Below are 10,958 nucleotides of genomic sequence, written 5' to 3' on the forward strand. Positions count from 1 at the left end.
CTTGGGAATTGGGAACCCGCCGGGATCCCTGGCCCCCAGCCCAGCCCCTCCACAGACCCCGCCTCCCTCCATCCCCACCCAGGCCCCGGTCTCGGCTCCGCCCTTGATCCAAGCCTTGGCCACACCCTGTCCCTCTGCTCCCGCTCAGGCCCTGCCTCCCTGCCTGGAGCTCAGTGGGAGGCGTGGTTAAGGCCAAGGGGTTGTCTCATTTAACTGCTTTTCAAAGTGTTGCTTTATTTATTGGTTTGTTTATTGGGTACTGGGAATCCAACTCTGGACCTCGTGCTTGCAAGGCAGGCAGCAGCATCACTGAGCTAAATTCCCAGCCCTGTTGCTTTATTTATATCAGAAATAAAACCTTGTAGTGAGCAATGTCTCCGTGTATAGAGACTGTGTCTTATTCCTGGGTGCCTGGATCATGAGAGGAAAAACACAAAAGCCTGCACCCCCGCTAGAGAACAAACCACAGTTCCCATCAGTTCCCATCATCCCTCCATGTCTGCCTTGGTGGATTTTATAGATTTTCATATCTTCCTATATTTCATTAACTTGGGACAGTGATCTCTCCAGGAGGGCTAGAGTTTAACTCACCCCTGAAGAGAGAATGTTAAGTCCTAGCGCTGTGTGCTTCCCCACAACCTCATTCTCTGCTGACTTTCCCAAGACACTCTGTGCCTCACTTAACATTTAGGGGCCCTAGGCCTGTAGACTGGGTTTCCTTTTCTACAGTGGTATGGTAGATAGGTAAGTTAGATATCAAGCAGCTAGACGTCCAGCCCTCACGGAGTCAATATAAAATACAAATAATACACCATTTGTACTTCCTCTAGAGGTGGATAGCAGTGATTCATAGAGGTATCAATCATCTGGGTGGGGACCAAGGCCTTAATCCATCGCTTCCCTGACCCATCACCAAAAATGCGTTCCCTGTATGCATGCTCTGTGACTTGCTTCCCCATCTGATCCCCATCTAATCAATATTACCTATACTCGTAATCTACCGGTTGATCATAGTTTTGTCCCATCATACCCACCCTGTGATTTCCCATTGGATCAATATTACCTAAGAGACAGTACTTGTAATCTTACTGGTTGACTATAGTTTTGTCCCACCTTGAACCTGCTTCACCTCATGGCTTTGCTCTTTCATAAAAACCCCCTGGGAACCGATCCCCAGGCAACCCACTTTCTGGCCCCCCCTCTGTCTCTCTTAGAAGCTGTCTTTCTCTCAATAAATTCTTCTGCTCTTAAACTTCCACTGTGCCTAGAATTCATTCTTCAGTTTTAGAGAACACAAACTCGCATTTAGGTATCTAGCAGGCTTGTCAAAATAGACTTTGAATAGCCAGGCGTGGTGGCCCACGTCTGTAATCCCAGCACTCAGGAGGCTGAGGCAGGAGGGTGGCTGTGAGTTCAAGACCAGCCTGGGCTACATAGTGAGTTCCAGGTCAGTCTCCGCTACATAGTGAGACCCTGTCTCACTATGGATAATGATATGATTTTATGTCATTCTATGAAAGCCTAAGTTTTATGAAGAGTAATTATTAGTTCTTTGTTCTTGTGTTAAAAATCTTATGTTCTTAAAACATTAAACTAATACACTAAATGAAAAAAGGTATATTAAAAAAAAGTATATGGGGGGCCCAGAGGTCAGTGCCTCAGAGTGGGCAAAGACAAAGATGCTCTGAGGTAGCCACTATTTACTGGGTACACAGAGTAATTGGAGGGAGCATCAGGTGACTTAGGGGGCAGCAGCAGTCCTATGTTGATGAGGATTTTAGGTAGCCAAGGATCTTATGCTGATGAGGGCGATAAGGAGAGCATTCTTATCTAGTAGGTGGGACAACATAGCAGGCTAATAAAGAAATTGTCCTTCCCCCAGGTGGAACCTGCCTCTTTTTTTATCACTCAGGAAGTCTCAGCTGATGTACTCTTGCCCTTGAGCATGACTGTATCTCAGACCAACGAGGCCTCAATTTTTGACAGGAAGCAAAACAAATATGTTTCTTTTTTTGGTACTGGGGATTGAACTTGGGTCCTAGCGCTTGCAAGGCAGACAGCAGAACCACTGAGCTAAATCCCCAGCCCAACAGAGGGATGTTTCTGCATGCCATAGCAAGGTGGCATTGGGCCTTAGACAACTATAGTCATACTTGAATTATAAAATAATTTTTCCCCAAAATGTATGTAGAATGGCTTTCGACAGTGATCAGTGAAGTGGTATAAAAAAGGGCACCTCGGAGCCCTTTCTCCAAATGCACAGGCACAGAAACCAGAGAAACAATGGTATTTTATTGAATTACGCACAGGCCAGCTTCCCATCGAAACTGGTCAAGCAGATGGCGAATGCTTGGAGTGGGCAAAGAGGGAAGCAGAAGTCCATGGTGAATATATCTGGAGCCACACGGCCGAACTGCAGCACCACCTTGTCAGCTGTGAGAAAATCAGAATCTGAGCCTTAGCCACAGCCCCTCAGGCGCCGGTTTCTGAGCTGTGGAAACTCAGCCACCTAAGCCAGGAGGTGCTCTGGGGGCTGTGTGAACTACAATTCCCAGGAAGTATCGCAACAGGGAGCAGACCCAGGCAAACTCTCAAGTGCTGATGGGAGCAGTAGCTCTTAGGCGCTGATGCCCCTTTGACCCAGGGAAGGCAGATCCCAGAAGCTCACGCTTGTTGGGGTAGATGATCTGGAAGTTCTTGACTGAGGCTTGAGTCACTCGCCCGTGAAAATTGAGCACGAAGGTGTCACTCTCATCGCTCCACACCGGTGGTTTGTTTTGCAGCAGGACCAACCCCTGCCTGGCGCCCCTTTGGAAGCGACTCAGTAGCGATTCCTCTTCCTTTGAAGGTAGAGTAGGGACATGGCGCATTAGCCTGCCCCAGCCAGCTTTACCCCTTAGAACACTGGAGTTCTGTACGTAGTCTTTACTCCCAGGCACAAGGGTCTGGCAGAGTCCCCTAGGCTTGGGAATGGGACCTGCAGCCTACCAGCCCCCTCCTCTCTGAGCATCCAGGGCAACACTTCATGGACCCAGATTCCCCACCTTTGCAACTTACGGTTTCTGGCTGGACCCTGATTCTCTGATTGTGGCTGTTGATTTCTGGAATGATCACAGTCATTTTTCGAGGCCCTCGGGCCCCCCACACATTGGGCTTCTGGGAGTATTAGAGTCCAGTTGTGCTGGCTCTGCCTCCTTCTCCCTCCCCTGCGCCTCACACTTCCCTGCAGGGACACTTACATAGCACACAGCCCCCAGCTCCTGTCTAATCTGGGTCTTATCCAAGTGTGAGTTTTCGTCTTCAGGATTCACCCCATCGTCGAAAATGACAAACTTGGTGCCCAAGGTATTGGACCTGCCCCAGGCCAGCAGTAGAGAGAATAATAGTAAAATTTGTTAGTCCTTGACTGTACTTCAAGGGCTGGCCAAATCAATACCCTAGATAAAAAGTCAGCTTCCCTCTCCGCAGTCTCAGCCCTCCAACACACCTTTTAGCCTCCTGCCTCGGTCCTTCAGGGACCCACTTTCCTTCAGCACGTAAGCACTCACAGATCACAACCCCTGATTTCCTCCCTTCCTCCTGTTTTCACCACACATCGGGGCTCTGCCCACCTGACTTTGCCCACAAAGTTGTCCCCATCCCGGGATAGGTCCATTGGGTCCAAGGAAATAAGATAATTAGAGGTTTTACTCCACTTTCTCTTGCGCCCAGCCAGGAGGAAGTGCTGTGGATTTAAGGAAAGCCCATCAGAATGGATTTCCGGGATCTGGGCAGAGCTAGAAGCCCAAGACCAAGAAATGCCCTGTATCACGGAAAGAGGGGAAACTAAGTGACCCCAAACATGTGGGAGATGAAATCCTAGTGGAACCATCACCTGGGGCCTGAAGGGCAGCTTAACCTCTTACTCTCTCCCCTCCTCCCTCCACCCACCCGTGGAGCTGGGCCAGGGCTTTAGCTCAGGCAGGGCCTGGCTTGAAGAACTCAAGAACGGGAAGTCCTATCATCAGGGGAAATGGGTCTGGATCTGAGCAAGTGAAAGCCTCTTTGCAGAAGGAGTGAGGGAAAGAGGGAGGAAGGGAGGAAGAGGAAGAGGAGAGGTGGCCACACTGGGAGGAGAAGGGCACACTGAGGTCCTGACTTGGCTCTGGGGGTGGAGCTTACACCCGGAGTGGGAGGGGCCTGTCAGCCTGAGGTTGCCCTGAGTGGCACTGAAGGGACTGCAGTTCACAGAGGTGAGGTGGGCGGGGCTGTGGGTCGTTGGGGGCTGGCCTGACTTTGAAACAGCTGAGCCCAGGCTAATGGGCTGGCTCGGTGATGGCATGGGCAGAACCTGTGCAACTCTCTACCAGGAAAGGAGAGAGCAGGGCTTGGCACTGGAATTGACAAGTCTTAGGGCTATGACAAGTGGCCTGGATTCCCCAAACCTTGTCCTGTGCTGTGGAAGAGGACTTGCTCCTTGACCGCACCTTCCAGCTGTCGGCTGCCTCTAGGTAGAGGTAGTACACGGGGAACAGGCCCTTTTCCATGCCCCGCTGGTCCCTGCGGATGAAGCACTGCAACTTGTGGCCCTCCTGTGGCGGCCGCAGCATGTACGCCTTCAGATCCTCGCCTGGCTGAGGGCCCGGGGCCAGAGGTGAAGAGTTGGCCACGCTCCCCACATCACGGCTGCCCTCGTCTTCCAAGGCCCAGGGCACGGCCTCGTTGTCTACTGCTTGCGAGTTTATTCCCACAGAGTGGGACTCTTCACTCTGCTCTTCCGGGTCTATGTTCTAACTCATGCCAAATTCAAAGTTGAGGGAGGAAAAAAAAAGTTGAGAGAGAAATGTGGCCCCATCCTTGCCAACTAGTGAGTAGCCAAGCCCGCTCGAGGTCACACACCGCAATCACCCATGGCTTCTACTTATTGGTCCAATCTCAGTCCTAAGTTGAGAGAGAAATGTGGCCCCATCCTTGCCAACTAGTGAGTAGCCAAGCCCGCTCGAGGTCACACACCGCAATCACCCATGGCTTCTACTTATTGGTCCAGCATCTCAGTCGGCCCACCCAGCCCACCCGCATACATCTGTTGATTGGCTAACTTTATTAGCTCCCCCCACAGCCACGCCCACACCACCATCCCATTGGAAAATCACTCGAGAGCCCCGCCCATCCCCCTAACCCTGGGTGTTCTGGATGACCCAGTACAGCCACAGTGAGCCTCTCTACTGCGAGTCACCAACACCAGAATAGCGCTTTTCCTGTCACCTCTAACTGGGGCCCAGAGCTGTATCCCCACCCTCCCCTGCTGTCTGAGGCTCTCTCTCCTCTTCCTACTCTCTTAGCACCGCGCCTCGTCCCACCTTGCAGAATATCAGGTCTCCGTGTCTTCTCCCATCACCATCCATTCCACAGGCTGATCCCCACCCGAACCACTCGTATTCATCTTCCACATCCTGGGCTTCACTCTGGTCGTACCCATCGCCCTCTAAGAGGGAGGAAAAGGCAGGACTGAGCTCAGTATGCTGGATCCCAGGAAGCTGGGTCAAGGTCTTCAGGGCTAGATGATGGTGCCAGAACCCCTGGGATGTCGGGAAGGCTCGTTATTCACTGCTCTCCTTGTTAGGTCCTTTTCACCCCAGGCATGGAGGGCGCCAGGACTGAGGAGTCCCGACTTCCCTGAGCTCCAGGACAGGAAGAGGTTAGAGTCCCCCACCCACTGTGGCCCCAGGGCCGGGGCAGGGCCTGTGCCTGCTTGGCTAGTGCTCTGTACAACACGGACATTGTGCCTTAAAGTCCTTTCTTCCCCTTATCCCACTCAGGGCATCAGAGATGGGAGGTAATGTACAGGGGTGAATTTGGGGACGATAAAAAGTCCTAGTGAGACAGGAATTGAGGCAAAGCTGGCTGGGGAAGTGGATGTGACCTCTTAATTACAAGGTCCCAAAACATGTGCTCAGAACATCTTCCAAAGCCCTGCACATGAATTTCTGAAGAGAACTCAGGCAGGTTCCATAGCCCGAGGCAAGGAATCCCAGCACCATCCCTCAGGACCCGTTTGTCCAAGTCCTCATGGGTTCCCTCAAGATTCGGACAGCACAGAACAACACAGGTGCCAATAAGAGCCCACCGTAGTTGCCTTCCTCACAACGGCTGCCCTGTGTCCCCCAGCATGTTCCTTTATCTTGTTTTTTCCCTCTTTTACTCAGCTCAAGTTCGCTCTGCAGAACCAGTTTTCCCCTTACTTTTCACTTTCACTTTTTTATTAATTTTTTATTTTTGATATCAGGGGTCAAACTTGGGTCCTTGTGCTTTTGAGGCAGGTGTTGAAACCACTAAGCTAAATCCCCGGCCCACTTTTACTTTTTTAAATAAATTTTGCTTCTGTTTTTTTGCTCATTTTGTCCAATTCTTTCTCTGAGATGAGAAGAACCTGGAAACCAACTCCAGAAGGAGACATGAGCATCACAAAACCCAATAACATTTATTGCCAAGCCTAGGAAGGGCTACCTGGTAACGCTGTCTTCAAAATCTTAGCTATGCAATTATAATAAAAATAATGAACTTTCTGTAATGCTGCCACGTGGATGACCCTTTAAAATTTGCTTTGTGAATGAAGCCAGGCCAAAGAAATCTACATATTATATGGCTCCAGTTATATGAAAAGTGCAGAATTGGTACATCTAAAGTAGAAGAGGAATTTAGTTGGGTGACTGCAAAAGTTTCTATTTGAGATAATGAATGGTTTGTTTTTGAGACAGGATCTGGCTATGTAGTTCAGACTGGCTTTGAACTTACTACGTAGCCCAGGCTGGCCTCAAACCCATGGTAATCCTACTGCCTCAGGCCCCAAGTGCTGGGATTACAAGTGTGTGTTACCATGCCCAAAGTGATGAATAATCTCTAAAACTATTGTAGTAGTGGTTGCAGAACTCCGAATATAGTAAACACCATGAAATTCTACATTATGCATAAGTGAATGGTATGGCACATGAGTTATCTTTCTTTTTCTTTTCTTTTTTTTAAATTTTTGGTACCAGGGATCGAACTTAGGTCCTTGAGCTTGGGAGGCAGGCAGTAGCACCACTGAGCTAAATCCCTGGCCTGTGAGTTATCTTTCAATAAAGCTGTCACCAAAGAAGGAGGACAAACTGTCACATGCACAAGTGGCCAGATAGAACTCCCATGTCAGGGAAACTTCCAAGTTGGTGGTGGCTGGCCAACCTCTGGGATGAGATCCCCACAGGCTTATGAGGCGGTGCCAGGGTGGGGCAGGATGTGACTTCCTCAACTTGAATGTCAGCATTTGGGAGCCAGGCTGGGGAAGGGCTAGATAGTGGGTTCCTGAGCTGCACTGGGGAAAAAAGAGCTGGGAACTGGGAATCCTGGATCAGGATAAGGAGGTTCAGGACCTATCTCTTCCAAGTGAAGGACAGAGGTGGTATTGTCAACTCGTGAGCCCTTTGGAGACCTAGGATTGGGATTTCCACCTCTTAGTGTCCTCACAAGGCCCAATTGTGGAGGACAAGGGTCCTGGGCGCCGAGATTACCTGCTTGTGTAGGCCACCCCAGGGCCCAGCAGTCCCTGGTGCCATCTCCATCACAGTTTATGGTGGCATCCAGGGGGCTGTGGAACCTGGAGTCCGGATGAGCGTCTGGCATGTGTTCGTGGAGAGCAGAGCCTGCAAGAAGGTGTGGCAAGGCTTGTAGAAACAAAGTACAAGTCCTAGTGCTCAATGAAGATCTGCCCCTCACTGGACTCCCAGATATTGGCCCTGATTTTCTAATCAAACCCTTGATTCTTGCTGAGTCCAAACTCCACCCCACGGCTCAACTCAGGACAGCCCCTCCACTAAATTACTGCACACTCGGTAACTAAACACCCCACACCAACTCTCATACTCTTCTCGGACCTTGGGTCTAGGTCCGGGACCTCAAACTCAGCCTGGCTGCTAACAGGACTCATGAGGCCCCGCCCCCTGCTCCGCAAGGCCCCGCCCCACCCGGCCCTCTGGCCCCGCCCCTGCTCCCTTAACTCCTTCCCCGCAGACCACTCCCTGGGCTGACTTCCAGCAGCCCTATTACCTCTGTCACTAGCAAAGTGCTCTGACTGCAATCGCCCGTGCCACAAGGACGCATAGCGATTGGCCTGAACCATGAGTGGTTCTTCGCGCTTCCGTCGTTGCTTCTTCTCAAATAGCCGCCGCCGCTGCAGGAGGACAAACGGGGCACAGCAACCGAGGGGAGATAAGGATGAGAGGGGCCCATGGAGTCAGAACAGCTTCCTCCACCGGCGCCAGGTTCCCAGGGTCATATTCCCTTGGGTCCAAGAGACGGAGCACCCAGTCATCTTCTAGGATCTAGAAGTCCTAGCCAGGTGTGGTGATGACCATAATCCTCGCACGCAGGAGGCTGAGGCAGGAGGTTTACCGTAAATGTTTCCCCTGGCAACTTGGACCCCGGCTCTAAAGAGAGCGTATAGGATGTTTAATGAGTTCAAGGCCACCCTGGACTACACAGTGCTGTCTCAAAAAACAAAAACAAAGGGCTGGGGATTTAGCTCAGTGGAGCCACCCACCTGGCAAACACAAAATCCTGAGTTCAATCTCCCAAAAATCTAAAAACAAATAATCCTGTGCTCTAGGATCTCTGTTCCTTAGAAATCAGTGTCATTGCCAGATTTGCTTTTTTAAGATCCCAATTCCTATGTTCTCATTTCCTAATTGGAGGATCCTAAGGGCCAGACAGCGCCACCACAGGTGTAGGGACCCAAGTGTTGGAGGTTTGATTCCCGAGTACCTGCTGCTCCAGCTTCTGCAGCCTCAGGGCAGTGGGCTCCTCCATCGCAGTCCTGAGACAGAAACAAAGGTCAGGTCCGCAGTGAGAGCCTGCAGGGCACCCGGCATCCCCAGAACCCCTGTCTGCCCCTGAGCAGTGAGTTCTGAGCACTGTGAGGTCACAGAAGGCACAGAACCTGAGCCTCCTGCGTCTCATCTGAAGCTCTAGCTCCCACACCCGCCGGTTTAAAGTCCAGCAGTAGAGATCCTGGCCCAGTCCCTGCGGTTTTCACCCCCAGGAATTTTTCCAGTAGCCCTGTCCCTTTAGGGCCTAGTTCAGTCCCAGTCCCTACCCGAAAGGCTGACGAGCGCCCGTGTGTGATTATGAGGCCCAGGATGAATGCAGGGGCCCCAGAGAACCCCAAGTCGTCCTTCCATCTCTGCTGCTGACCCCATTTGGTTTGCCCACTCACCATTTCACCCAAGAGTTATTCTCTTGAGACATCCTGGGACACGAGGAGGAATCAGAACCAGAGCCAACATAACAGTGCACCCTGGCCTCCGGCACTCAACCCAAGCTTTCGTTTTTTTCAGATAGGGTCTTGCTATGTAATCCAGGCTGGCCTTGAACTCACTGTGTAGCCCAGGCTGGCCTTGAATGTGGGGGCGATCCTCTGGCTTCAGTCTCCCTACTGCACCACCACACCTGGCTCCAGGCCCTCATTTTTGTCCCAGACTCAGGAAGCCCAAACCCAGTATGCCCTCTTCCTGAAACCCAGTAGTCTGTTTCCAGTTTCTAACTCAGGGTTCTGGTCCCCACACACCTGGCCCCACGGGGCTCCCTGCACTCCCTGCCTAGGATCCTGGCTGCTCCTCTCTCCTGTTGACCCTCCTGTCAGGAGAGCTACTCACATTCAGCTTGGTGGCTGCCTTTGCCCTGGTCACACCGCTCTAAATATTCTGGACACTCTCTCTGGGGCTGGGGACTAAGACCCTAGGGGAAGAAAAGGGTCCAAGAGGCAGGGGAAATTCCCACAGGGACCTGCCCAGGCAGGTCTTCCCTCTTGGCCTACAGTGCTCCTCTTCCAGCAGTGACCCCTGACGCCAGCCACTGCAGCCTGGCAACCCACTGCAGGGGTTCTGGATTGGAACTGCGTGTGGGTGTCCCTCAAAGTGACCCCAGAAAGGCCACCTACAGGTCTCACTTAGTATTGAGAGGTGAGGTGTTCAGAGTCTCACTATGTTGCCCAGGATGGCCTCAAGCTTGCAACGATCCTCTTGCCTCAGTCTCCTGAGTGCTGGGATTACAGGTGGGCACTGCCACTTCCAGTTCAAACTCACCCATAAAAGCTCGGTGTGGTGGCGCCCGCCATTAATCCCAGCACTCTGAGAGGCTGAGGCAGGAAGACAGCAAATTCAAACCCAGCCCAAGCAATTTAGGGAGACACTGCCTCAAAAATTAAACAGGGAGGCAGATGCAGTGATGTAATTTAGTGCGAAGGGTCTTGGTTCAATTCCCCAGTACAAAAAAACAAAACAAGACAAAAGATTATAAGGTGGATTGTGCAACTTCCACAGACCGAACTCTAACTTTTAGGCACTTGTGGGGCGAAAATACATGAGAAAACTACACCTCCCGTGAGGCGAAGGGGCCAAGGTGCCCACGGAAGTCGCCTTCTCTTCCCGACCTGCAGGGAACCGTGGCTCCCTCCGCAGGTCCCGCCTGCTTTTCACCTACCAAGCAGGAAACGACGTGTCGGGCGCCGGCTTTTCCAGCAAGGAGGCGTGGCTTCCGAGAACAGGCGAACCAGAACGGCGAGGGGCGCCGGGGCCGCTGGTAGCAGATGAAAGGACCAATCAGGCCTTGGGGCGTGTCCTGCTCCGGAAGTGGGCGCGGCCTAGGAGGGAAAACGCTGGGAACGGGCCGGAGGTCCCCGCCTGGAGGACGCCCTCTGCAGTAAGGATGGGGGCGTCGGGGTCCCTGGCTTTTGGGTACTGGGAGGAGGGTGGCCAGAGGACGGGGGCCCTGGGAATTGAAGGAGGGGGTGCTGAGTGTCAGTGCTTGTAGAGTCTGGGGAAAGAGGAGCTGGGGCCTGAGGAGGGTGTAGGAGCCACGACCACGGGGTCTGAGGACCCGGGCTCCTGTGTCGCCGGAAGGGGAGGCGAGAGGCCTGGCGTCCCGGGTCGCAGGTCGCGCTGCGTCTC

The 10,958-nt window shown here is 52.3% G+C and overlaps 3 protein-coding genes across 9 annotated transcripts in view; 2 read left to right on the forward strand and 1 right to left on the reverse strand.

The window, feature by feature from the left end:
* The window catches only part of Ppp1r15a (protein phosphatase 1 regulatory subunit 15A), a 3,471-nt gene extending 3,281 nt beyond the window's left edge, over positions 1-190 (forward strand). Inside the window, exon 4 of the mRNA XM_033766016.1 lies at positions 149-190. Coding sequence (XP_033621907.1) covers positions 149-190 — 42 coding nt within the window. The remainder of the gene's footprint in view (positions 1-148) is intronic.
* Positions 191-2,279: 2,089 nt separating this feature from the next.
* On the reverse strand, positions 2,280-10,565 carry Tulp2 (TUB like protein 2). Of its 7 annotated transcripts, XM_010640761.2 has the most exons (13): positions 10,492-10,558; positions 9,666-9,747; positions 9,227-9,259; positions 8,776-8,827; positions 8,062-8,185; positions 7,527-7,658; positions 5,340-5,464; positions 4,425-4,769; positions 3,612-3,724; positions 3,240-3,354; positions 3,058-3,156; positions 2,669-2,840; positions 2,280-2,433 (listed from the first exon to the last, which is right to left on the reverse strand). In XM_010640761.2, coding segments are annotated over exons 2-13 (1,446 nt in total). In that variant the 5' UTR covers positions 9,668-9,747; positions 10,492-10,558; the 3' UTR covers positions 2,280-2,299. The 7 variants fall into 7 exon arrangements, with proteins under 7 accessions (XP_010639063.1, XP_010639066.1, XP_010639067.1 ...); XM_010640764.2 differs by lacking the exon at positions 10,492-10,558 and having other exon boundaries at positions 4,467-4,769; positions 9,666-9,925; XM_010640765.2 differs by lacking the exons at positions 9,227-9,259; positions 9,666-9,747 and having other exon boundaries at positions 10,492-10,565.
* Nucb1 (nucleobindin 1) overlaps positions 10,372-10,958 on the forward strand; it is a 13,013-nt gene continuing 12,426 nt past the window's right edge. Inside the window, exons 1-2 of the mRNA XM_010640891.1 lie at positions 10,372-10,391; positions 10,470-10,710. Coding sequence (XP_010639193.1) covers positions 10,372-10,391; positions 10,470-10,710 — 261 coding nt within the window. The remainder of the gene's footprint in view (positions 10,392-10,469; positions 10,711-10,958) is intronic.

The sequence above is a fragment of the Fukomys damarensis genome, unplaced genomic scaffold, assembly GCF_012274545.1.
Source record: "Fukomys damarensis isolate Sample0158 unplaced genomic scaffold, DMR_v1.0_HiC HiC_scaffold_19, whole genome shotgun sequence".
In the NCBI taxonomy this organism is placed as follows: Eukaryota; Metazoa; Chordata; class Mammalia; order Rodentia; family Bathyergidae; genus Fukomys; species Fukomys damarensis.

Coding starts and splice junctions, on each gene's coding strand:
- Tulp2 (XM_010640761.2), bottom strand. Junction 8,186..8,775: donor TGCAGAAGCTGGAGCAGCAG/GTACTCGGGAAT, acceptor GTCCTCCTGCAG/CGGCGGCGGCTATTTGAGAA. Junction 2,434..2,668: donor GATCATCTACCCCAACAAGC/GTGAGCTTCTGG, acceptor ATTTTCTCACAG/CTGACAAGGTGGTGCTGCAG.